The 25,587-nt window shown below is 55.2% G+C and overlaps 2 protein-coding genes across 2 annotated transcripts; one reads left to right on the forward strand and one right to left on the reverse strand.

The window, feature by feature from the left end:
• Nucleotides 1-1,153: 1,153 nt before the first annotated feature.
• Nucleotides 1,154-3,118, reverse strand: FKRP (fukutin related protein). The gene is given in 5 exon segments (XM_088155195.1): nucleotides 1,154-1,494; nucleotides 1,496-1,642; nucleotides 1,644-2,121; nucleotides 2,232-2,422; nucleotides 2,424-3,118. Coding segments are annotated over 5 exon segments (1,512 nt in total). The 5' UTR covers nucleotides 2,781-3,118; the 3' UTR covers nucleotides 1,154-1,155.
• A 692-nt stretch (nucleotides 3,119-3,810) lies between these two features.
• Nucleotides 3,811-24,804, forward strand: STRN4 (striatin 4). The gene is given in 17 exon segments (XM_088155147.1): nucleotides 3,811-4,075; nucleotides 5,579-5,679; nucleotides 6,789-6,853; nucleotides 7,868-7,928; nucleotides 9,945-10,166; nucleotides 11,210-11,375; nucleotides 12,163-12,310; nucleotides 14,186-14,268; nucleotides 14,803-14,907; nucleotides 14,909-14,982; nucleotides 16,163-16,210; nucleotides 16,791-16,951; nucleotides 17,728-17,928; nucleotides 19,422-19,553; nucleotides 20,176-20,277; nucleotides 20,807-20,893; nucleotides 22,214-24,804. Coding segments are annotated over 17 exon segments (2,127 nt in total). The 5' UTR covers nucleotides 3,811-3,874; the 3' UTR covers nucleotides 22,384-24,804.
• Nucleotides 24,805-25,587: the final 783 nt, after the last annotated feature.

Consider the following 25,587-nt stretch of genomic DNA (forward strand, 5'->3'; position numbering starts at 1 on the left):
TTTAAATGGGGTAAAAAATGGGTTTTAAATGAAAAAAATTGGGATAAAATGGGTTAAAATGAGTTTAAATGACAAAAATGGGATAAAATGGGTGGAAAATGGGGTAAAATGAGTTTAAAATGTCAAAAAATTGGAGAAAATGAATTTAAAATGATTTCTAAATGGGGTAAATGAGTTTAAAATGGCAAAAAATTGGAAAAATGATTTTAAATGAGTTTGAAATGGGGGTAAAAATGAGTTTAAAATGACAAAAAATGGGGGGAAAATGGGGTAAAATGAGTTTAAAATGGGGTAGAATTAATTAAAAATGACAAAAATTGGGATAAAATGAGTTAAAATGGGGTAAAATGAGTTAAAAAATTACAAAAAATGGGTGGAAAATGGGTTAAAATTAATTAAAATGGGGTAAAATGAGTCAAAAATGACAAAAAATGGGGGGAAATTGAAGGAAAATGGGGTAAAATGAGTTTAAAATGGAGGAAAAATGAGTTTAAATGAGTTTAAAATTACAAAAAAATCACTCAGAGGTGACACCAGGGACCCCAAGGGTGGCACTGGGATCCTGAGGGTGACAGAAAGACCCCAAGGGTGGCACAGGGACCCCAAGGGTGACACAGGGACCCCAAAGGTGGCACAGGGGACCCCAAGGGTGACACAGGGATCCCAAAGGTGACACAGGGACCCCAAGGGTGGCACAGGGACCCCGAGGGTGACACAGGGACCCCAAGAGTGACAGAAAGACCCCAAGGGTGGCACAGTGACCCCAAAGGTGACACAGGGACCCCAAGGGTGGCACAGGGACCCCAAGGGTGGCACAGGGACCCCGAGGGTGACACAGGGACCCCGAGGGTGACACAGGGACCCCAAGGGTGGCATAGGGACCCTGAGGGTGACACAGGGACCCCAAGGGTGACACAGGGACCCCAAGGGTGACACAGGGACCCCGAGGGTGACACAGGGACCCCGAGGGTGGCACAGGGACCCCGAGGGTGGCACAGGGACCCCAAGGGTGACACAGGGACCCCAAAGGTGACAGAAGGACCCCAAAGGTGACACAGGGACCCCTGAGGGTGACAGAAGGACCCCAAGGGTGACACAGGGACCCCAAAGGTGACACAGGGACCCCGAGGGTGACACCGGGGACAGTCACAGATGTCACCAAGCGGTTTTATTGCCCACGTCCTGTGCCAACCTCCTGACCTCGGGGTTTGGGTACTCGGGGCTCTCGATGACCCCGGGGCCGAATTTGAACTCCAGGAAGGCCCGGGGGTCGTTGGGGGCTTTGGCCACGGCGCCGGCGAAGGCCACGGAGCCCAGGGGCACCAGGAAACTCTCGGGGAACTCCACGTCCTGCCGGTGGCCCAGCCACGTGTCCTTGGTCATGAGCCCGCCGCGCCGGGAGCGGAACGGCCACAGATCCACGTGCAGCCGGTTGGAACGGCTGAAATGGACGCGGAAAAATTCCCCTTCGCTCGCTTTCTCCCAAAAAAAACCCTTCCGGGTCCTCCACCGGCCGCCCGGTGGCCACCACGGCCGCCAGCCAGCGGCACTTGGGGATGTCCTGCTCGTACAGCCCCACGTCCACGTCGTAGTCCCAGGGGATGATGTCGCCGAGGCGGGCGGCGCCCAGCAGGGACCCCCCCCTCCAGCCAGTGCCGCACCCCGGCCGCCTCCAGCTGGGCCAGCACGTGCCGGGCCGTGGCTCGTAGGGCCCGCAGGCAGCACGGGGGGGTCCAGCGCCCCTCCAGCAGGTACTGGGGGGTCTGGGCGTGCACGGTGCCGAAACAGCGCGGGGTGTCCTTGGAGCAGCCGTGCCAGCGCTGGCGCCCGTCGGGCAGCACCTCCAGTTTGATGCCCAACTGCTCCAGCAGCGCCCGGTGCTGCCCGTCCCGGGAATTCTGAGCTTTCCACTGCTCGTGGGGAGAGCGAGGCGGCCCCGGCGACAAAGGGAAGGAGTCCGGCAGCAGGAGGAGGCGCCAGCCCCGCAGGGCGGCCTGCAGGGCCAGCGAGGCGAGCACGGGGCGACTCAGAGGGAAGGGGAGAGAGAAAAGATCGCGAGTCCGCAGCAGCAGCACGGCCGGGGCTCCGTCCAGAGCTCCGCACCTCTGGCCACCCCCACTGCTCACTCTGGTGGCCACCCCCGCTGCTCACTCTGGTGGCCACCCCACTGCTCACTCTGGTGGCCACCCCGCTGCTCATTCCGCTGGTCACTCCCCTGGTCACTCCCCTGCTCGGCGTGGCCGTAGCGAACCGTCCACGCTTTGATGTCAACCTCCAAACTCCAACAGCTCGGGCGCCGCCTCCCCACGGTGGCCGCCACCATTTTGGTGCCACCGGGCCTGGTGGCCTCCAGCGCGTCCCTCATTCGCCTCAGTAGCCCCGGGACGGCTCGGGCACCGTCGGGCACCAAAGCCACGTGGCGAAGTGCGCACGGCCAGCTCCGGCCGGGGAGGCGGCCGGTGAGGCTGAGGCCGAAGGGACAGCACGGTGACACCGGCGGGCAGGGCCACCGGAGGGTACGGCGACACCTCGGTGGCCACCAGGACGGAGACGCCGGGCAAGGAGGAGAAAGAACGAGCGGTGGCGGCCACGTCGTGGGCGGGGCCGTCGAAGTCACGGAGGATGACGGTGACACCGGGGACGCCGCCGGGGGACGCCCCGAGCCGGGTGGTGGCACTGGGTGGTGGCACCGGGGGGGACCAGGCGGGAGCAGAGCAGCAGCAGAAGGTTGAGAGCGGATGGCGGCGGCCAGGGCGGCCCTGGCAGGGCGTGATTCGCATGGCCTCGGCTCATTAGGTCGTTAATTAATCCATTAATTGGTTGGTTGGGGGGGGGGGGGGGTGGTAATTAAGGAGTTTGGAGGTTGCGATGTCCCCGCGTGGCCACGCGGTGGCGCTGTGGAGGTGGAAATGTTAATAGGGGGGTTTGTTAATGAGAAATTTGTTAATGAAGGATTTGTTAATTAAGGGTTAATGAGGTCCTGATAATTAACCCCCGCCCCGCAGGCCGATAGACCCCAAAAATTCCCGGTAGACACAAAAAAACAGCCCCACAAAATCCCATACAGACCCCCAAAATCTCCCGAAAACATCCCAAAAATCCCCTCTAGACCCCAAAAATCCCCTTATAGACCCCAAAAATCCCCTTATAGACCCCTAAAAATCCCCTGTAGACCCCAAAAATCCCCTATAGGCCCCTAAAAATCCCCCATAGGCCCCTAAGAATCCCCTTATAGACCCCAAAAATCCCCTATAGGCCCCTAAAAATCCCCTAAAAACACCCCGAAAATCCCCTACAGACCCCCCAAAAATCTCCTGTAAACATCCAAAGTCCCCTCCAACCCACCAAAGAGTTCCCAAAAAAACCCCAAACCCCCCAAAATCCCCTCTATACCCCCAAAGAGCTGCCAAGAAAACCCCAAATCCCCCCAAATCCCCTATAACCTCCCCCAGAAATGTCCTACACCCCGCAAAACTCCTCTAACCTCCCAAAGACCCCCTAAAAACCCCCCAAAAATTTCCCCTAAGCTCCCAAAGAGCCGCTGAAAAACCCTAAAACTCCCTAAAAACCCCGGAATCCCCTCTAACCTTCCGAAGAGCACCCGAAAAATCCCAAAACCCCCTAAAACGCCCCAAAACCCACAAAAAAAAACCCCCAAAAATATCCCAAAAAATCCGCTCTATCCCCCCCTCGCCTCCCGTTGCCACGGCAACGGCGCCTCCCCCTTGGCCACGCTTTTTCCGTATAAGGCGGCTCGCTTCCGTGTTAAGCCCCGCCTCTTCCGCTCTAGGCCCCGCCCCTCGCCCCACCCCACTTCCGGCTCCCTTTGTGGCAGGAAGCGCCGCCGCGCGTGGCTCCCTTTGTGGCAGCCGCCATGGCGGCCGAGCGGGCTCCGCCGGTCCGGGCCCAACCTCCGCCCTCTCCCCCCGCTCCCGGCGCCGCCGCCGCCGCCGCCGAAGCCCCGGCACGAACCGGGCTGAGCCTGCCGGGCATCCTGCACTTCATCCAGCACGAATGGGCGCGATTCGAGGCGGAGAAAGGGCGCTGGGAAGCGGAGAGGGCCGAGCTGCAGGTAATAATAATGGCGGCCTGGGGTCCCCTCATGAGGGGGAGGGGTGGCTGAGGGGACGCTGAGGGGACACCGGGGGACACCGGGGGTGGGGTGGCCGCTGCTGGCGCCATCTTGGGAGGAAATGGCGGCCGGGGCGGCGGGAGAGGGGGTGGGGACACCGGGGAGGGGGCGGGGGACGGGACCGGGGACACGGCGGGAGCGGGGGAGGGGAGACTGGGAGGGCACTGGGGATACTGGGAGGGGTATTGGGGATACTGGGATGGGTATTGGGGGTACTGGGAGGGTACTGGGGGTACTGGGATGGGCACTGGGGATACTGGGAGGGGTGTGGGGTACTGGGATGGGTATTGGGGATACTGGGAGGGCACTGGGGGTACTGGGATGGGCACTGGGGATACTGGGATGGGTATTGGGGGTACTAGGATGGCGTGTGGGGATACTGGGATGGTATTGGGGAGACTGGGATGGGCACTGGGGATACTGGGATGGCGTGTGGGGATACTGGGATGGTATTGGGGATACTGGGATGGTATTGGGGAGACTGGGATGGGCACTGGGGATACTGGGATGGTATTGGGGAGACTGGGATGGGCACTGGGGATACTGGGATGGGTGTGGGGACACTGGGATGGGTATTGGGGACACTGGGATGGGTGTGGGGATACTGGGATGGGTATTGGGGGTACTGGGATGGGGTGTGGGGATACTGGGATGGGCATTGGGGATACTGGGATGGGTGTGGGGATACTGGGATGGGCAATGGGGATACTGGGATGGGTATTGGGGATACTGGGAATGGGCACTGGTGGGATACTGGGATGGGCAGTGGGGATACTGGGATGGGTGTGGGGACACTGGGATGGGCATTGGGGACCTTCCCAGTGCCACCTCCCTGTCACCCCCCAGGGTTGGGGACACTCCCTGGGTGCCCCCCCCCAAAGGGTCCCCTGGGTGTCCCCAATGTCCCCCCTGGGTGTCCCCAATGTCACCCCTGGGTGTCCCCTGGGTGCCCCTGTCCCCCCTGGGTGTCCCCAATGTCCCCCCTGGGTGTCCCCAATGTCCCCTCCTGGGTGTCCCCCTGGGTGTCCCCAATGTCACCCCTGGGTGTCTCTGTCCCCCCTGGGTGTCCCCAATGTCACCCCTGGGTGTCCCCTGGGTGTCCCCAGTGTCCCCCCTGGGTGTCCCCAGGCACAGGTGGCGTTCCTGCAGGGGGAGAGGAAGGGGCAGGAGAATCTGAAGGACCCTGAGGGTCCCCAATGTCCCCCCTGGGTGTCCCCCAATGTCCCCCCTGGGTGTCCCCCAATGTCACCCCTGGGTGTCTCTGTCCCCCCTGGGTGTCCCCAATGTCCCCCCCGGGTGTCCCCAGGCACAGGTGGCGTTCCTGCAGGGGGAGAGGAAGGGGCAGGAGAATCTGAAGGACCCTGAGGGTCCCCCAGTGTCACCCCTGGGTGTCCCCAATGTCCCCCCTGGGTGTCCCCAATGTCACCCCCGGGTGTCCCCAGGCACAGGGTGGCGTTCCTGCAGGGGGAGAGGAAGGGGCAGGAGAATCTGAAGCTGGACCTGGTGCGGCGAATCCGGATGTTGGAATTCGCCCTCAAACAGGAAAGGTGAGGGGGGAAAAAAAATCCTAAAAAATACCAGAAATCCCTGGAAAATATCCCAGGAAAAATTGTTTTGGGAATTGGGTTGAAATTCCTGAAAAAATGCTTCGAAAAGCAGTTGGAAATCTCAGGGGAAACTCGAAAAAAAATCAAAAATCGGCTGAAAAATCTCAGAAGAGCAACACGAAATTTGCTCCAAAACCATAGTGAAAATTGCCCCAAAATTATCCCAAAATCTGCCCAAAATCATCAGAAAAAAATCCCAAAAATCCACCCCAAAAAAGGCCACAAAATTCAAAAAATGCCACCCCAAAAAAAAATCCCTGAAGACCTTAAATCCCAAAAAAGCTACCGTGAAAATCACCTTGAAAACTTAAAAAAAACCCCCAAAAATCGCCTCAAAAACCCCAAAATCACCCCCCAAAAAAACCCAAAAATCCTCAAAAATCCCTAAAGACCCTAAATCCCAAAAAAACCCCAAATCTCAAAAAAATCACCCCAAAAATCATCTTGAAAATTAAAAAAAAACCAAAAATCGCCTCAAAAACCCCAAAATCACCCCAAAAAAATCCCCAAAAAAATCCCTAAAGACCCCAAATCCCCAAAAAACCCCAAATCCCAAAAAAATCACCCCAAAATCACCTTGAAAACTTTAAAAAAAAAAACAAAAATGGCTCCAAAGACTCCAAAATCACCCCAAAAAAACCCCCAAAAAATCCCAAGACCCCAAACCCCAAAAAACCCCAAATCCCAAAAAAAATCACCCCCAAAAATCACCTTGAAAACCTCAAAACCACCCCAAAAATCGCCTAAAAAACCCCAAAATCACCCAAAAAAAAAATCCCAAAAAATCCCAAGACCCCAAATCCCAAAAAAACCCCAAATCCCAAAAAAAACCCCACCCAAAAATCACCTAAAAAACCCCAAAATCACCCCAAAAAAACCCCCAAAAATCACCTTGAAAACCCCAAAACCACCCCCAAAAATCGCCTAAAAAACCCCAAAATCACCCCAAAAAAAAACCCCAAAAAATCCCCAGGACCCCAAATCCCAAAAAAAACCCCCAAAAATTCCCAAAAAAATCCCAAAATTTTTTTTTTTTTTGCGGTTTCCAGGTCCAAGTACCACAAACTGAAATTCGGGACGGAGGCGCCGGGGGAGAAACGCCCGGAGGAGCCCGGTGAGAACCCCAAAAATTGGGGATTTTTTGGGGGTTTTTTTGGGGTTTTTGGGGGATTTTTGGGATTTTGGGGATTTTTGGGAGGATTTGGGATTTTTTTTCCGAGCGTTTTTGGGTGATTTTAAGGGGAATTTTGGGGTTTTTAGGGGGAATTTTGGGGTTTTTTTAGGAGGGATTTTGGGGTTTTAGGAGAAATTTTGGGATTTTTGGGGGGGGATTGTTCAGGATTTTTTGGGGTTTTTGCGATTTTTGAATTTTTGGGAGGATTTGGGATTTTTATTTGAGAGTTTTTGGGTTATTTTGGGGGGATTTTGGGGGTTTTTTGGGCTGATTTGGGGATTTTTTAGGGGGGATTTTGGGTTTTTTTGGGGGGAATTGTTCAGGATTTTTTGGGGTTTTGGGGATTTTTGGAATTTTTGGGGATTTTTGGGAGGATTTGGGATTTTTTTTCAAGCGTTTTTGGGTTATTTTGGAGGGAATTTGGGGGATTTTAGGGGGAATTTTGGGGTTTTTAGGGGGAATTTTGGGGTTTTTTTTAGGGGGGATTTTGGGTTTTAGGAGAAATTTTGGGGTTTTTTGGGGGGGGATTGTTCAGGATTTTTTGGGGTTTTTGCGATTTTTGAATTTTTGGGAGGATTTGGGAAATTTTTTTGGGGTTATTTTGGGGGGATTTGTGATTTTTTTGGGGTTGATTTTTGGATTATTTTTTGGTTAATTTGAATTAATTTTTGGTTATTTTTAGGGTCGATTTTGGGGTTATTTTGGGTTATTTTTGGATTATTTTTTAGCTTACTTGGGATTAATTTTGGGGTTAGATTTTGGGTTAATTTTGAAAATTTTTTTTTATTAATTTTGGATTCTTTTTGGATCTTTTATGGAATCTTTAGGGATTATTTTTTGGATTAATTTTCTATTATTTTTTAGATTATTCTTGATTATTTTTTGGGTCATTTTCAATTATTTTTAATGATTTTTATCCTCTCTAAATTCTCTTTTTTTTTTTTTTTTTTTCAGTTTCCAACGGCCCCGTGGAGCTCGAGGGGGCCTGGAAGGAGGGGAGGCAACTCCTGCGCCAGTGAGTGCAGATTTGGGGGAAAATCGGGGAATTTTGGGAAATTTGGGGAAAATTTGAGAATTTTTGGGGTCAGGGAGGATTTGGGGGGGGCTTGGGGGATTTGGGGTTTTTTTTTTTCCGGGATTTTTGGAGAAATTTTGGATTTTTGGGGTGATTTTTTGAGAAATAATTTGATTTTTTAGGAGATTTTTTTTGAAGATTTTGGGGCTTTTTTGGGGTTTTTTGGGGATTTTTGAGGAATTTTGGGGGTTTTTTGTTGGTTTTGAGTGATTTTGGGGTTTTTTTGGGGGATTTTTTGGGATTTTTTGGGCAGTTTTTGAGATATTTTTGAGCAATTTTGGGGTGTGGTTTTTGTCGGATTTTTGGGGATTTTTTGCAGGATTTTTTAAGGAGAATTTTGGGGTTTTTTTGGAAAAATTTGTGGAGTTTTTTTGGGGCGTTTTTGGGGCTTTTTTTTTTTGGATTTTTGGGGGAAAATTTTGCAACATTTTGGGGGTTTTTTGGGGCCATTTTTGGGGGTATTTTTATGAGATTTTTTGGAGAATTTTTGGGAGAATTTTGTGGGGTTTTTTGGGAAATTTTTGTGGAGATTTTTTCTGGGGGATTTTTGGAGTAAATTTTGGGATTTTTTAGCCATTTTTGCAGGATTTTCATGGGATTTTTTTGTATTTTCATGGGAATTTTTGGGGAATATTTGGGAACTTTTCTGAGATCTCCCAAAATCCCATTTTTTCCCAATTTTTTCCCATTTTTTCCCCCATTTTTTCCCCATTCCCAGGTACCTGGAGGAGGTTGGGAGGGATTTTGGGGCTTTTTTAGGAGAATTTTGGGGTTTTTTGGGGCAATCTTTGGGGAGGTTTTTTGGGTTTTTTTCAATGAATTTTTTGCTGCACTTTGGGATTTTTTGGCCATTTTGGGGGGGGATTTTTTGGGGTATTTTTGCAGGATTTGGGGATTTTTTGGGGGGGGGGATTTTTTTGTATTTTTGCAGGATTTTTTTTGGAGGTTTTTTGGGTTTTTTGGGGGCGAATTTTTGCAGCGTTTTGGGATTTTTGGGCCGTTTTTTGCGGGAATTTTTTTTGTATTTTCATGGGAATTTTGGGGAATTTTTTGGGGATCTCCCAAAATCCCATTTTTTCCCATTTTTCCCCATTTTTTCCCCATTTTTTCCCCAATCCCAGGTACCTGGAGGAGGTTGGGAGGGATTTTGGGGTTTTTTTAGGAGAATTTTGGGGTTTTTTGGGGCAATCTTTGTGGAGCATTTTTGGGACTTTTTTTTTTTATTTTTCAGGTGGAATTTTGGGGCATTTTTGGAGTTTTTTGGGTCATTTTTTACAGGGTTTTAATGGAATTTTTGCAGGATTTTTGTGGGATTTTTTTTGTATTTTTATGGGAATTTTTGTGGAACATTTGGGAATTTTTTTGGGATCTCCCAAAATCCCATTTTTTCCCATTTTTTTCCCCATTTTTTCCCCATTCCCAGGTACCTGGAGGAGGTTGGGGAGCGATTTTGGGGCTTTTTTTAGGGAGAATTTTGGGGGAAATATTTCTGGAGTTTTTTGGGGATTTTTTGGGGTATTTTTGCAGGATTTGGGGATTTTTTTGGGGGGGGATTTTTTTGTATTTTTGCAGGATTTTTTTTGGAGGATTTTGGGATTATTTGGGGCAATCTTTGTGAAGGATTTTTGGGGTTTTTTCAATGAATTTTTGCTGCACTTTGGGATTTTTTGGCCATTTTGGGGGGGATTTTTTTGGGGTATTTTTGCAGGATTTTGGGACTTTTTGGGGGGGGGATTTTTGTTGTATTTTTGCAGGATTTTTTTTGGAGGTTTTTTGGGTTTTTGGGGGGCGAATTTTTGCAGCGTTTTGGGATTTTTTGGGCCGTTTTTGCAGGATTTTTTTTGTATTTTCATGGGAATTTTTTGTGGAACATTTGGGAATTTTTTGGGGATCTCCCAAAATCTCATTTTTTTCCCATTTTTCCCCATTTTTTCCCCATTTTTTCCCCATTCCCAGGTACCTGGAGGAGGTTGGTTACAGCGACACCATCCTGGACATGAGATCCCGGCGCCTTCGCTCCCTCCTGGGCCGGAGCCCCCCGGGAATTCCGGGAAGAATTTCGGGAATTTCGGGAATTTCGGGAATTCCTGGGGCCCCCCCCAGCCCGGGGAGCCCCCCCTCCCCTCCCCCACCCACGGAGTCGCTGCTGCTGCGGAAAATCGAGGAGCAGATCCAGAGGTTTGGGGGGGGGAAAATTCGGGAATTTTGGGGGGATTTAAAGGGGATTTTGGGGGATTTTTGGGGGGAATTTTTAGGGAATTTTGGGGGAATTTTTAGGGAAATTTTGGGGGGTTTTTTAGGGAATTTTTCGGGGATTTTGGGGGAATTTTTAGGGAAATTTTTGGGGGGTTTTTAGGGAAATTTTTGGGGGATTTTTGGGGGAATTTTTAGGGAAATTTTGGGGGGGATTTTTAGGGAATTTTGGGGGGAATTTTTAGGGAAATTTGGGGGGGGTTTTAGGGAATTTTTTCGGGGGATTTTGGGGAATTTTTGGGGGGATTTTTGGGGAATTTGGGGGATTTTTAAGGAATTTTGGGGGGGGTTAGGGAATTTTTGGGGATTTTTGGGGGATTTTTGGGGAATTTGGGGGGGTTTGGGGGATTTTTTTGGGATTTTTAGGGAATTTTGGGGGATTTTGGGGGGATTTTTTAGGGGAAATTTTGGGGGGGTTTTAGGGAATTTTTCGGGGGATTTTGGGGAATTTTTGGGGTATTTTTGGGGAATTTGGGGGATTTTCAGGGAATTTTGGGGGGGGGTTTAGGGAATTTTTGGGGATTTTTTGGGGAATTTTTGGGGAATTTGGGGGGGGTTTGGGGGATTTTTTGGGGATTTTTAGGGAATTTTGGGGGTTTTTAGGGAGTTTTTGGGGGGGTTTTGGAAATTTTTTTGAGAATTTCGGGATTTCCCATTGGATTCTTGGGATTTCTTGCAGGATTTTGGAATTTCCTGCAGGATTTTTGGGATTTCCAATGGGAATTTGGGGATTTCCCGTGGGATTTTCGACATTTCCCATCGGATTTTTGGGATTTCCTGCAGGATTTTTGAGATTTCTTGTGGATTTTTGGGATTTTCTTGCAGGATTTTTGGGATTTCCCGTGAGATTTTGCCTTTTTTTTTCCATCCTTTCTAACTCCATTTTCCCTTTTCTTTCTCCCCCCTTTTTTTTTTTTTTTTTTTTTCTCCCAAAATTCCCGAATTTTCCCGAATTTTCCCCTCTCCAGGAACGCCGGGAAGGAGGCGGGGCCGGGGCTCAGCCCCTCCCCCCCCGAGGAAGACAGCGATGAGGAAGAGGAGCCCGAGGGCCCCTCCCCCACCCCGGGGAACCCCCAGCCCCGCAGGAGGGGGGAAGGTCCCGGAACCCCAAAATTTGGGGGGGGGGGATTGGGGGATTTTTGGGGATTTTTTTGGGATTTTTTAGGGGATTTTTAGGGGATTTTTAGGGGATTTTTAGGGGATTTTTGGGGGATTTTGGGGATTTTTTTAGGGGATTCTGGGTTTTTTTTTTAGGGGATTTTTGGGGGGATTTTTTGGAAATTTTGGGGGGGATTTTTTGGAATTTTTTGGGGGGATTTTTGGGGGATTTTTGGGGGGATTTTTGGGGTTTTTTTAGGGGATTTGGGGGGGGGGTTGGGGATTTTGTGGGATTTTTTGGAAATTTTTGGATTTTTTTTTTTTTAGGGGATTTTTGGGGATTTTTTGGGGATTTTTTAGGGGATTTTTGGGGGGATTTTTTAGGGGATTTTTGGGATTTTTTTAATGGGATTTTGGGGGATTTTTTGGGGATTTTTTTAGGGGATTTTGGGGGATTTTTTTGGATTTTTTTAGGAGGGAATTTGGGGATTTTTGGGGGATTTTTTTGGGGATTTTTTTAGGGGGTTTTGGGGGGATTTTTTTGATTATTTGAGAAGATTTGGGGGGATTTTTGAGGATTTTTTGGAAATATTTTGGGATTTTTTTAGAGGATTTTTATGGGATTTTTGGGGATTTGGGGGGGTTTTTGGGGGGGATTTTTGGGGATTTTTGGGGATTTGGGAATTAAATTTTTATTTTTTTTAATTTGACGATTCCCAGGGGATTTTTAGGAAATTTTTTTTTTTTTGGGGGGGGGGGGGGGACAACAATTCCAGGAGATTTTGGGGGGAATCGTCCCCAGGTGTCCCACCCCTGACCTTTGTCCCCTCGCTGTCCCCAGGGGGTCCCCAGGGTCCCCGAGGAGGAGGAAGATGAGGATGAGGATGAGGAGGACTCAGAGGACGCCCTGGGGGAGTTCGACTTCCTGGGGACACCTGGGGACACCTTGGGGACACCTGGGGACATCAGAGGTGAGAATGGGGACACCTGGGGACACCTTGGGGACACCTGGGGGGACACCTGGGGGACACACTGGGGGACACCTGGGGACACCTGGGGGACACCTGGGGACATCAGAGGTGAGACTGGGGACACTTTGGGACACCTTGGGGACACCTGGGGACATCAGAGGTGAGACTGGGGACACCTTGGGGACACCTGGGGACACCTGGGGACATCAGAGGTGAGAATGGGGACACTTTGGGGACACCTTGGGGACACCTGGGGACATCAGAGGTGAGAATGGGGACACTTGGGGACACCTGGGGACATCAGAGGTGAGATTGGGGGACACTTGGGGACACCTGGGGACACCTGGGGACATCAGGGGTGAGAATGGGGACACCTGGGGACACCTGGGGACATCAGAGGTGAGACTGGGGATACCTGGGGGGACACCTGGGGACACCTGGGGGACACCTGGGGACATCAGAGGTGAGAATGGGGACACCTTGGGGACACCTTGGGGACACCTGGGGACATCAGAGGTGAGACTGGGGATACCTGGGGGACACCTGGGGACACCTGGGGGACACCTGGGGACATCAGAGGTGAGAATGGGGGACACCTGGGGGACACCTTGGGGACACCTGGGGACATCAGGGGTGAGAATGGGGACACCTGGGGGACACCTGGGGACACCTGGGGACATCAGGGGTGAGAATGGGGACACTTTGGGACACCTGGGGACACCTTGGGGACACCTGGGGACATCAGGGGTGAGAATGGGGACACCTGGGGGACACCTGGGGACACCTGGGGACATCAGGGGTGAGAATGGGGACACTTTTGGGACACCCTGGGGACACCTGGGGGACACCTGGGGACATCAGAGGTGAGACTGGGGATACCTGAGGGACACCTGAGGACAACCTGGGGACACCTGGGGACATCAGAGGTGAGATTGGGGACACTTGGGGACACCTTGGGGACACCTGGGGACATCAGGGGTGAGAATGGGGACACCTGGGGGGCACCTGGGGACACCTGGGGACATCAGAGGTGAGAATGGGGACACCTTGGGGACACCTGGGGTGAGTTTGGGGACACCTGGGGACATCAGAGGTGAGAATGGGGACACCTGGGGACACCTTGGGGACACCTGGGGACATCAGAGGTGAGAATGGGGACACCTGGGGACACCTTGGGGGACACCTGGGGACATCAGAGGTGAGAATGGGGACACTTTGGGACACCTTGGGGACACCTGGGGACACCTGGGGTGAGTTTGGGGACACCTGGGGACACCTGGGGACATCAGAGGTGAGACTGGGGACACTTTGGGACACCTTGGGGACACCTGGGGACACCTGGGTGGTGAGTTTGGGGATACCTGGGGACATCAGAGGTGAGATTGGGGACACTTTGGGACACCTTGGGGACACCCCCTGACCCCTCCCCCCATTGTCACAGAGAGCCACCGGTGCCACCTGCGGGACGGGGACCTCGGGCCACCACGGCCACCAGGGCCACTTGCGGCCACCTGAAGGTAAAGATACACCTGTGTGTCACCTGGGTGTCACCTGTGTCACCTGTGTGTCACCTGTGTGTCACCTGGTGGTGTCACCTGTGTCACACCTGGGTCACTTCTGTCACCTATGAATCACCTGTGTGTCACCTGTGTTTCACCTGGGTGTCCCCTGGGTCATTTCTGTCACCTTGTGAGTCACCTGTGTGTCACCTGTGTCACCTCACCTGTGTCATCTGGGGTGTCCCTGTGTCCTCAGTGCCACTCCAGTGTCACTGTCCCCCAGGTGTCCCCATTGTCCCCGGTGTCCCCATTGTCCCCATTGTCCCCAGGTGTCCCCATTGTCCCCAGGTGTCCCCATTGTCCCCATTGTCCCCAGGTGTCCCCGCTGATTCGCTGGCCCTGGACGGGCTCGGGGACCTGGCGGAGCTGACGGTGACAAACGACAACGACGGCGGTGACGTGAGTGACACTGTCCCTACAATGTCCCCACACTGTCCCCACACTGTCCCCACACTGTCCCCAGTGTCCCCACACTGTCCCCACAGTGTCCCTACAATGTCCCCACAGTGTCCCCTGACTGTCCCCACAGTGTCCCCACGGCGTCCCCAGGTGCCACCCCCCGTGTCCCCAGGTGCCCGGTTGGCCCCGCGGTGGCCCCAGGTGTCATCCCCGTGTCCCCAGGTGTCACCCCGGTGTCCCCAGGTGCCCGGTGGCCCCGCGGTGTCCCCAGGTGCCACCACCCGTGTCCCCAAGTTCCACCCCCGTGTCCCCAGGTGTCACCTCCGGTGTCCCCAGGTGCCACCACCCCGTGTCCCCAGGTGCTATCCCCGTGTCCCCAGGTGCCCGGTGTCCCCGCGGTGTCCCCAGGTGCCACCCCCGTGTCCCCAGGTGCCACCCCCGTGTCCCCAGGTCCCACCCCCGTGTCCCCAGGTGTCACCCCCGTGTCCCCAGGTGTCACCCCGGTGTCCCCAGGTGCCACCCCGGTGTCCCCAGGTGCCCGGTGGCCCCGCGGTGGCCCCCAAGCGCAGCTGGAGCCCTCGGCTGACGCTGCGCAGTCACTACGACGCCGTGCGGGCGCTGGCCTTTGTCCCTTGTCACCCCCGCGCTCGTCACGGCCTCCGAGGACGCCACCCTCAAACTCTGGAACCTGCAGAAACCGCTCGTCCCCAGGAAGTGGGTGACACTGGGGGACACTGGGGGACAATGGGGGACACTGGGGGACACTGGGGGACACTGGGGGACACTGGGGGACAATGGGGGACACTGGGGGACACTGGGGGACAGTGGGTGACACTGGAGGACAATGGGGGACACTGGGGGACACTGGGGGACACTGGGGGACAATGGGGGACAGTGGGTGACACTGGGGGACACTGGGGGACACTGGGGGACACTGGGGGACACTGGGGGACATTGGGGGACAATGGGGGACAGTGGGTGACACTGGGGGACACTGGGGGACACTGGGGGACACTGGGGGACAATGGGTGACACTGGGGGACACTGGGGGACACTGAGGGACACTGGGGGACACTGGGGGACAATGGGTGACACTGGGGACACTGGGGGACACTGGGGGACAATGGGGGACGATGGGGGACACTGGGGGACAATGGGGGACACTGGGGGACAGTGGGGGATGATGGGGGACACTGGGTGACAATGGGTGACACTGGGGGACACTGGGGGACACTGGGGGATAATGGGGGATAATGGGTGACAGTGGGGGACAGTGGGTGACAATGGGGGACACTGGGGGACACTGGGGGACACTGGGTGACACTGGGGGACACTGGGGGGACACTGGGGGATAATGGGGGATAATGGGGGACACTGGGGGACACTGGGGGACAATGGGGGACACTGGGGGACACTGGGGGACAATGGGGGACACTGGGGGACACTGGGGGACAATGGGGGACACTGGGGGACAATGGGGGACAATGGGGGACAGTGGGTGACAATGGGTGACACTGGGGGACAATGGGGGACACTGGGGGACACTGGGGGACACTGGGGGACACTGGGGGACAATGGGTGACACTGGGGGACAATGGGGGACAGTGGGGGACACTGGGGGACAATGGGAGACAATGGGGGACAGTGGGTGACACTGGGGGACACTGGGGGACACTGGGGGACAATGGGTGACACTGGGGGACAATGGGGGACGCTGGGTGACAATGGGTGACAATGGGTGGCAGTGGGGGACAGTGGGTGACACTGGGGGACAATGGGTGACAATGGGGGACAGTGGGTGGCAATGGGTGACACGGGGGTACACGGGGGGGGTGGTGGCACGCCGGTGTCACCGGGGTTGTGTCACCGGGTTTTGTCACCGTTGTCCCCTCAGGAGCGCGGCGCTGGACGTGGAGCCGGTGTACGCCTTCCGCGGGCACAGGTCGGCACCCCCATGGCACCCCAGTGTCACCTCAATGTCACCTCCATGGCACCCCAGTGTCACCCCAGTGTCACCCCAGTGTCACCTCAGGGTCACCTCAGGGTCACCCCAGTGTCACCCCAGTGTCACCTCAGTGTCACCTCAGTGTCACCTCCATGGCACCCCAGTGTCACCCCAGTGTCACCTCAGTGTCACCCCAGTGTCACCTCATTGTCACCTCAGTGTCACCCCAGTGTCACCTCAGTGTCACCTCAGTGTCACCTCATTGTCACCTTATTGTCACCTCAGCATCACCTCAGCTTCACCTCCATGGCACCTCAGTGTCACCTCATTGTCACCTCATTGTCACCTTAGTGTCACCACAATGTCACTTCAGTCTCACCTCTTTGTTATCTCAGTGTCACCTCAATGTCACCTCAGTGTAACTTCGCTGTCACCTCAGTGTCACCTTGCTGTCACCTGGCTGTGTCTTTTTTCCAGTTTTCTGTCACTTTGTCCCATCCCAGGGGCCCAGTAGGTGACACAGGTGACCCAGGTGACAATAACTCCGTGTGATTTCTGTCACTTTGTCCCATCCCAGGGGCCCGGTGCTGGCGGTGGCGGTGGCAGGAGGTGGCCCAGGTGACACAGGTGACGCAGGTGACCCAGGTGACACCGGGCTGTGCTGCAGTGCCGGGGTGGACGCTCGGATTCGCTGCTGGCGCCTCCCGGCCCTGGACAGCGACCCCTACGATGGCTACGGTGGGTGGCACTTGGGGACACTTTGGGGACGTGGTGGTGGCACCTGGGGACAGGGGAGGACACTGGGAGGGGGTTGAAGGGCACCGGGGCCGTGGTGGCACTTGGGGATGTGGGGACAATGCCACCCCCAAATGTCCCCAACTCTCCCGTGTCCCTATTGTCCCCAAATGTCTCAGTCCTCCCAATGTCCCCGTTTGTGTCCTCAGTGTCCCCAAGCTCCCCAATATCCCCAATGTCCCCAGTGTCCCCAATCCCCCCAATAATGTCCTCAATATCCCCCATGTCCTCAATGTCCCCAATGTCCCCAGTGTCCCCAACCCCCCCCAATGTCTTCAATCCCCTCAATGTCCTTAGTGTCCCCAATGTCCCCCCTGTCCCCATTGTCCCCACTGTCTCCCCTGTCCCTCATTGTCCCCACTGTCCCCATTGTCCCCACTCTCCCCCCGTCCCCAGTGTTCCCACTGTCTCCCCTGTCCCTAATTGTCCCCACTGTCCCCCCGTCCCCATTGTCCCTAATTGTCCCCGTGTCCCCATTGTCCCCGTGTCCCCATTGTCCCCCCTATCCCCCCTGTCCCCAGTGTCCCCCCTGTCCCCACTGTCCCCAGTGTCCCCGCTGTCCCCCCTGTCCCCAATGTCCCCACTGTCCCCATTGTCCCCAGTGTCCCCAATGTCCCCCCTGTCCCCAGTGTCCCCCCTGTCCCCCTGTCCCTAACTGTCCCCACTGTCCCCATTGTCCCCCCTGTCCCCCCTGTCCCTAACTGTCCCCGTGTCCCCAGACCCAGGTGTTCTGCGGGGGGTCCTGGACGGTCACTCTGACGCCGTGTGGGGCCTGGCGTTCGATGTCACCGGCCGCCACCTGGCCTCGTGCTCGGCCGACGGCACCGTGCGCCTCTGGGACCCCCGCGGGGACAGCGGCGGTGGCACCGGGGCTGGCACCGGGGCTGGCACCTGCCTGAGCGTCCTGGACGGCCACAAAGGTGAGCGGGAACACCTGGGGACATTGGGGACATACCTGGGGACACACCTGGGGACACCTCTGGGACCCCCGCGGGGACAGCGGCGGTGGCACCGGGGCTGGCACCGGGGCTGGCACCTGCCTGAGCGTCCTGGACGGTCACAAAGGTGAGCGGGGACACCTGGGGACACAGCTGAATAATCTGGGGACACACCTGGGGACACCTCTGGGACCCCCGTGGGGACAGTGGAGGTGACACCGGGGGTGGCACCGGGGCTGGCACCTGCCTGAGCGTCCTGGATGGGCACAAAGGTGAGCGGGAACACCTGGGGACACACCTGGGGGCACTGGGGACACTGGGGACATACCTGGGGACACCTGTGGGACCCCCGCGGGGACAGCGGCGGTGGCACCAGGGCTGGCACCGGGGCTGGCACCTGCCTGAGCGTCCTGGATGGGCACAAAGGTGAGCGGGGACACCTGGGGACATTGGGGACATACCTGGGGACACACCTGGGGACACCTCTGGGACCCCCACGGGGACAGTGGAGGTGACACCGGGGGTGGCACCGGGGCTGGCACCTGCCTGAGCGTCCTGGACGGCCACAAAGGTGAGTGGGAACACCTGGGGACACACCTGGGGACACAGCTGAATAATCTGGGGACACACCTGGGGACATTGGGGATACCTGAGGACACACCTGGGGGCATTGAGGACACACCTGGGGGCATTGGGGACACCTGGTGACACACCTGGGGGCATTGGGGGCACACCTGGGGGTATTAGGGACACACCTGGGGACACACTTCGGGACACTGGGGACACACCTGGGGACATTGGGGACACCTCTGGGACCCCCGTGGGGACAGCAGAGGTGACACCGGGGGTGGCACCTCCTGAGCGTCCTAGATGGGCACAAAGGTGAGCGGGGACACCTGGGGACACACCTGGGGACATTGGGAACACATCTGGGACACCTGGGGGCATTGGGAACACACTTGAATAATGTGGGGACACACCTGGGGGCATTTTGGACACCTGGGGACACACCTGAGTGACCTAGGGACATTGGGGGGACATTGGGGACACACCTCGACACATTGGGGACACACCTGGGCATGCTAGTGACACACCTGGGGATACCTGGGACACATTGGGCACACCTGGACACATCGGGGACACACCTGGGCAACCTGGGGACATCTGGGTACATTGGGGACACTCCTGCACACACCTGGCACATGCTGTGGACACACCTGAGAACACCTGGGACACATTGGGGACACACCTGGACACCCTGAGGTCCTGTCTGGTGTCACACCTGGACATACCTGTGCAGGTGTCACAGCTGTCCCCTCACCTGTGCAGGTGTCACACCTGTTCCTGTTACAGATCACGGTGTGACATTCGTGGCCACCCAGGTGTGACACACCTGGACGTACCTGTGCAGGTGTCACACCTGTCCCCTCACCTGTGCAGGTGTCACACCTGTCCCTCACCTGTCCCCGTTTCAGATCACGGTGTCCCCACCTCGGTGACGTTCGTGGCCACCCAGCCGGCCCAGCTGGTGGCCGGGTTCCGCTCAGGTGCCACCGTCCTCTACGACCTCGAGGTCACCAAGGCCACCCTGGTGTCCCCAAACGGCGGTGAGTGACCCCCCCAATGTCCCCAAGGGTCACCTGGGGCCACCTGAACCCCCCCCAATGTCCCCAAGGGTCACCTGGGGCCACCTGAACCCCCCCCAATGTCCCCAAGGGTCACCTGAACCCCCACAAGGTTCACCTGGGTTCACCTGAACACCCCCCAATGTCCCCAAGGGGTACCTGGGATCACCTGAACCCCCCCAGTGTCCCCAAGGGGTACCTGGGGCCACCTGAACCCCCCCCAATGTCCCCAAGGGGTACCTGGGGCCACCTGAACACCCCCCCAATGTCCCCAAGGGTCACCTGAACCCCCACAAGGTTCACCTGGGTTCACCTGAACACCCCCCAATGTCCCCAAGGGGTACCTGGGATCACCTGAACCCCCCCAGTGTCCCCAAGGGGTACCTGGGGCCACCTGAACCCCCCCGATGTCCCCAGGTGTGCCCTGAACGGCTGTGTCCCCTCAGGTGGCTCTGGCCAGGTGAACCAGGTGGTCACTGACCCCAGGTGTCCCCCAGGTGTGCCCTGACTGGCTCTGTCCCCTCAGGTGGCTCTGGCCAGGTGAACCAGGTGGTCACTGACCCCAGGTGTCCCCAGGTGTGCCCTGACCCTGCTGTCCCCTCAGGTGGCTCTGGCCAGGTGAACCAGGTGGTCACTCACCCCTCGCAGCCTCTGACCATCACGGCCAGCGACGACCGCGGCATTCGCTACCTGGACAACCGCACAGGTGAGAGTCCTGAGCCTCATTAGCCTTAATTAGGGCTAATTAGCTTGATTGGGGCGATTGGGGTAATTAACATTATTGGGGTAATTAGCAGTAATTAGCTTTATTGGGGTGATTATGGAAATTAGGTGTAATTAAAGATAATTAGCTTTATTAAGGTGATTAGGGTTAATTAAGGCGTAATTAGCTTAATGGGGTGATTAGGGATAATTGGAGGTAGCTGTGTTGGAGTGATGAGGGTTAATTAGGGGTAATTAAGGGTAATTAGCTTGATTGTGGTGGTTAAGGGGTAATTGGGGGTAATTAGCCGCCAATTAGCCGTTTGGGGTAATTAGTTTAATTGGGGTTAATTGGGATAACGAGGGGGCGTCGCTGCCATTAATGAGGGTGGAAAGAGGCCACGCCCCCTCATTGGCCACGCCCCAAGCGGCCACACCCCCACAGGCCACGCCCCTCGCTGGCCACGCCCCATTTGGTCACACCTCTCATTGGCCACGCCCCCCGGTGACCACGCCCCCCGTGCCGTCCCCAGGTAAGGTCGTTCACTCCATGGTCGCTCACCTGGACGCCGTCACCTGCCTGGCCCTGGACCCCAGCGGAGCCTTCCTGCTGTCCGGCAGTGAGTGACCCCTGACCCCTGAGTGACCACTGAGTGACCACTGACCCCTGAGTGACCACTGACCACTGACCTGAGTGACCACTGACCCCTGACCCCTGAATGACCACTGACCTGAGTGACCACTGACCCACCACTGAGTGACCACTGACCTGAGTGACCACTGAGTGACCCCTGACCCCTGAGTGACCACTGACCTGAGTGACCCCTGAGTGACCACTGACCCCTGAGTGACCAATGAGTGACCCTGAGTGACCACTGACCCCTGAGTGACCACTGAGTGACCACTGACCCCTGAGTGACCACTGAGTGACCCCTGTCATTGTCACTGTCATTGTCACCTGTCCTTGTGTCCCCAGGTGTGTTCCAGGTGTGTTCTCTCTGTGCCCCGGTCATGAATGTGCCTGTGTCACCTGTGTCACCTCACCTGTGTCCCCTGTGTCCCCTGTGTCACCTGTGTCACCTGTGTCACCTCACCTGTGTCCCCTATGTCCCCTGTGTCACGTGTGTCACCTCACCTGTGTCCCCTGTCTCACCTGTGTCCCCTGTGTCACCTATGTCACCTCACCTGTGTCTCTGTGTCCCCAGGTCACGACTGCTCCCTGCGCCTGTGGCAGCTGTGCCAGCGCACCTGTGTGCAGGAGTTACCTGCTCACCTGTGTCCCCTGTGTCCCCTGTGTCCCCTCACCTGTGTCACCTGTGTCTCTGTGTCCCCAGGTCACGACTGCTCCCTGCGCCTGTGGCAGCTGTGCCAGCGCACCTGTGTGCAGGAGTTACCTGCTCACCTGTGTCCCCTGTGTCCCCTCTGTGTCCCCAGGTCACGACTGTTCCCTGCGCCTGTGGCAGCTGTGCCAGCGCACCTGTGTGCAGGAGTTACCTGCTCACCTGTGTCCCCTGTGTCACCTGTGTCCCCTGTGTCACCTGTGTCACGTCACCTGTGTCACCTGTGTCTCTGTGTCCCCAGGTCACGACTGCTCCCTGCGCCTGTGGCAGCTGTGCCAGCGCACCTGTGTGCAGGAGTTACCTGCTCACCTGTGTCACCTGTGTCACCTGTGTCCCCTGTCTTATCTGTGTCCCCTGTGTCACCTGTGTCACCTCACCTGTGTCCCCTCTCTGTCCCCAGGTCACGACTGTTCCCTGCGCCTGTGGCAGCTGTGCCAGCGCACCTGTGTGCAGGAGTTACCTGCTCACCTGTGTCACCTGTGTCCCCTCTGTGTCCCCAGGTCACGACTGCTCTCTGCGCCTGTGGCAGCTGTGCCAGCGCACCTGTGTGCAGGAGTTACCTGCTCACCTGTGTCACCTGTGTCCCCTCTGTGTCCCCAGGTCACGACTGTTCCCTGCGCCTGTGGCAGCTGTGCCAGCGCACCTGTGTGCAGGAGTTACCTGCTCACCGCCGCAAGCACGAGGAGGCCGTGCTGGCCGTGGCCTTCCACCCCCGGCGCGCCCTCAGCGCCAGCGCCGGCGCCGACGCCCTGGCCAAGGTGTTCGTGTGACACCTGGGCACACCTGGGCACACCTGGACGCACCTGGGCACACCTGGGCACCGCCCTGCGACGGGATGAGAGGTGGCACCGCGGTGACGTCATCCATTTCTCTGTGTTGGTGGCTTCTGTCAGCTCCCCCCGCCCATGGACAGGTGAGAGTGCACCTGGACACACCTGGGCACACCTGGGCACACCTGGGCGCCACGCTGAGACAGGACAGGAAGTGGCACCACGATGACGTCATTCATTTTCGTGCGTGTTGGTGGCACCTGGTGGCCTCGGTCACCTCCCCCTGCCCATGGACCAGGTGTGACACACCTGAGGTGGCACCTGGGCACACCTGGACACGGTGCTGGGACAGGACAGGAAGTGGCACCACAGTGACGTCATTGATTGCTGAGTGTTGGTGGCACCTGGTGGCTTCTGTCACCTCCCATGCCCAGGACAGGTGAGGTGGCACACCTGGACACACCTGGACACACCTGGGCACACCTGGAGACCTCATCACAGACCAGGAACAGGACAGGAAGTGGCACCACAGTGACGTCATCCATTTCTCTGTGTTGGTGACACCTGGTGGCTTCTGTCACCTCCCGTGCCCTGGACAGGTGAGGACACACCTGAGGTGACACCTGGGCACACCTGGACAGGTGAGGTGGCACCTGGTGGCCTTTTGTCACCTTGCCCTGCCCAGGGTGACACAGCTGAGGTGGCACCTGGGCACAGCTGGGCACACCTGGACAGGTGAGGTGGCACCTGGGCACACCTGGACACACCTGGACAGGTGAGGTGGCACCTGCTGGCACCTCCCATTGTCACCTGTCCTTGCCCAGGCCTGAAGGGCTCTGTCCCCTCCCCCCCCCCCCCCCCCAAATTTGGGACAATTTTTGGGATTTTTCCCTTCCAGGTAAATCCCAAATTTTAGGGAATTTTTTTTTTCCCAATTTTTCAGATTTTTTCAGATTTTTCCTCCCCCCCCCCCCCCCCAAATAAATCCCAAATTTTGGGGATTTTTCCCTCCAGGTAAATCCCAAATTTTAGGGATTTTCCCCCCAAATTTTTAGAATTTTTTTTTCCCCCCCCACGGGTAAATTCCAAATTTTAGGAATTTTTTTTTTTTCCCGGTTTTTTAATTTTTTGTGTCCCAGTTTTTGGGATTTCCCTCTCAAATTTTGGGATTTCCCCACAGTTTTTAGGATTTTCCTCTGCCCCAAAAAAAATTCAGAAATTTTGGGGATTTTTTTTTTCCCCCCAAATTTCGGGATTTTTTCCCTCCCAATTTTGGGATTTTCCCCTCCAAATTTTGGGATTTTCCCCCCAATTTTGGGATTTTTTTTCCCACAATTTTTGAGATTTTTCCCTCCCAATTTTTGGGATTTTTCCTCCCCAAATTCTGGGATTTTCCCCCCCAAATTTTGGATTTTCCCTCCCCAAATTTTGGGACTTCCCCCTCCCAAATTTTGGGATTTTTCCCCTCCCAATTTTGGGACTTTTTCCCAACATTTTGGAATTTTCCCTCCCAATTTTTGGGATTTTTTGTCCCCCCAAAATTTTGGAATTTTCCCTCCCAAATTTTGGGATTTTTTTCCCTCCAAATTTTGGAATTTTCCCTCCCAATTTTGGGATTTTTTTCCCTCCCGATTTTGGGATTTTTTTCCCTCCAAATTTTGGAATTTTCCCTCCCAATTTTGGGATTTTTTCCCTCCCGATTTTGGGATTCTTTCCCTCCAAATTTTGGAATTTTCCCTCCCAATTTTTGGGATTTTTCCCCCCCAAATTTTGGGATTTTTCTCCTCCAAATTTTGGGATTTTTTTCCCCCCTCCCAATTTTGGAATTTTCCCTCCCAACTTTGGGATTTTTCCCCCGAATTTTGGGATTTTCCCTCCCAATTTTGGGATTTTTTCCCTCCCAAATTTTGGGATTTTTTTCCCTCCAAATTTTGGAATTTTCCCTCCCAACTTTGGGATTTTCCCCCCCCAATTTTGGGATTTTTCTCCTCCAAATTTTGGGATTTTTCTCCCCCCAATTTTGGGATTTTTTTCCCTCCAAATTTTGGAATTTTCCCTCCCAACTTTGGGATTTTTCCCCCGAATTTTGGAATTTTCCCTCCCAATTTTTGGGATTTTTTCCCCCCCCCTCCCAATTTTGGAATTTTCCCTCCCAACTTTGGGATTTTTTTCCCCCGAATTTTGGGATTTTCCCGCCAAATTTCGGATTTCCCTCCCCCTCCCCCTTTGTAAATTTGTACAGCCGAAAACTCCCTCCCCCCCCACACCCCAAAAATTCCCAAAATTCCCCAAAATTCCCCCCAAAATCCGCCCCCCCCGGGGGTGTCACCGCTGCCTTATCACCGTGTGATAATCGGGGAGCCCCAAAATTCCCGGAATTCCCCCCAAAAAAATTCCCCAAAATTCCCCTTTTTAACGGAATTCTCTCGGGTATTTATTATTTGGTGTTTTGGGGTTTTTTTTTTTTTGGTTTTTTTTGGGTTTTTTGGGGGGGATTTGGGGGTGGGGGGGGGGTTGGGACGGGGGGGGGGGGTGGGGGAGGGGCGCCAATAAAAGATTTTGGCAAAAGCCGCGATGTCCCCGAGGGGGGGGAGGGGACAAAAAAAATGGGACAAAAATGGGGAAAAAAGGGACAAAAATGGGGAAAAAAAGGACAAAAATGGGACATTTCCAGCTTCAGCACCCCCCCGTTGTCCCCAAATCCCCCCAAAATTGTCCCCAAATCCCCCCAGCATCCCCAAATCCCCAGAATTGTCCCCAAAATCTCCCCCAGTGTCCTCAAATTGTCCCCAAATCCCCCCAGAATTGTCCCCAAATTCCTCCCATTGTCCCCAAATCCTTGGAATTGTCACCAAATCCCCCAATTGTCACCTTCTGTCACCAGTGGGACCCCCTCCCCCCACCCCGTGGGTTGGGGACACTTGGGGACATTGGGGGGGTCACAGGGGACACTTGGGGGGACATTGGCGGACACAGGGAGGTGGCACTGGAGGCTTGGGGACATTGAGGGGACATCGGGGGGTTCAGGGGACACCGGGGGACACGAACTGGGATGGGGACGGGGACAGGGACACGAACTGGGACAGGGACACGATGGGGACACTTCAGTGGGGACAGGGACTGGGACCAGTATGGGGACACAAACTGGGATGGGGAAACAAACTGGGGTGGGGACAGGGACGCAATGGGGACACGAACTGGGAC

This window comes from Sturnus vulgaris, chromosome 35 (assembly GCF_052056855.1).
Source record: "Sturnus vulgaris isolate bStuVul1 chromosome 35, bStuVul1.hap1, whole genome shotgun sequence".
NCBI lineage: Eukaryota > Metazoa > Chordata > Aves > Passeriformes > Sturnidae > Sturnus > Sturnus vulgaris.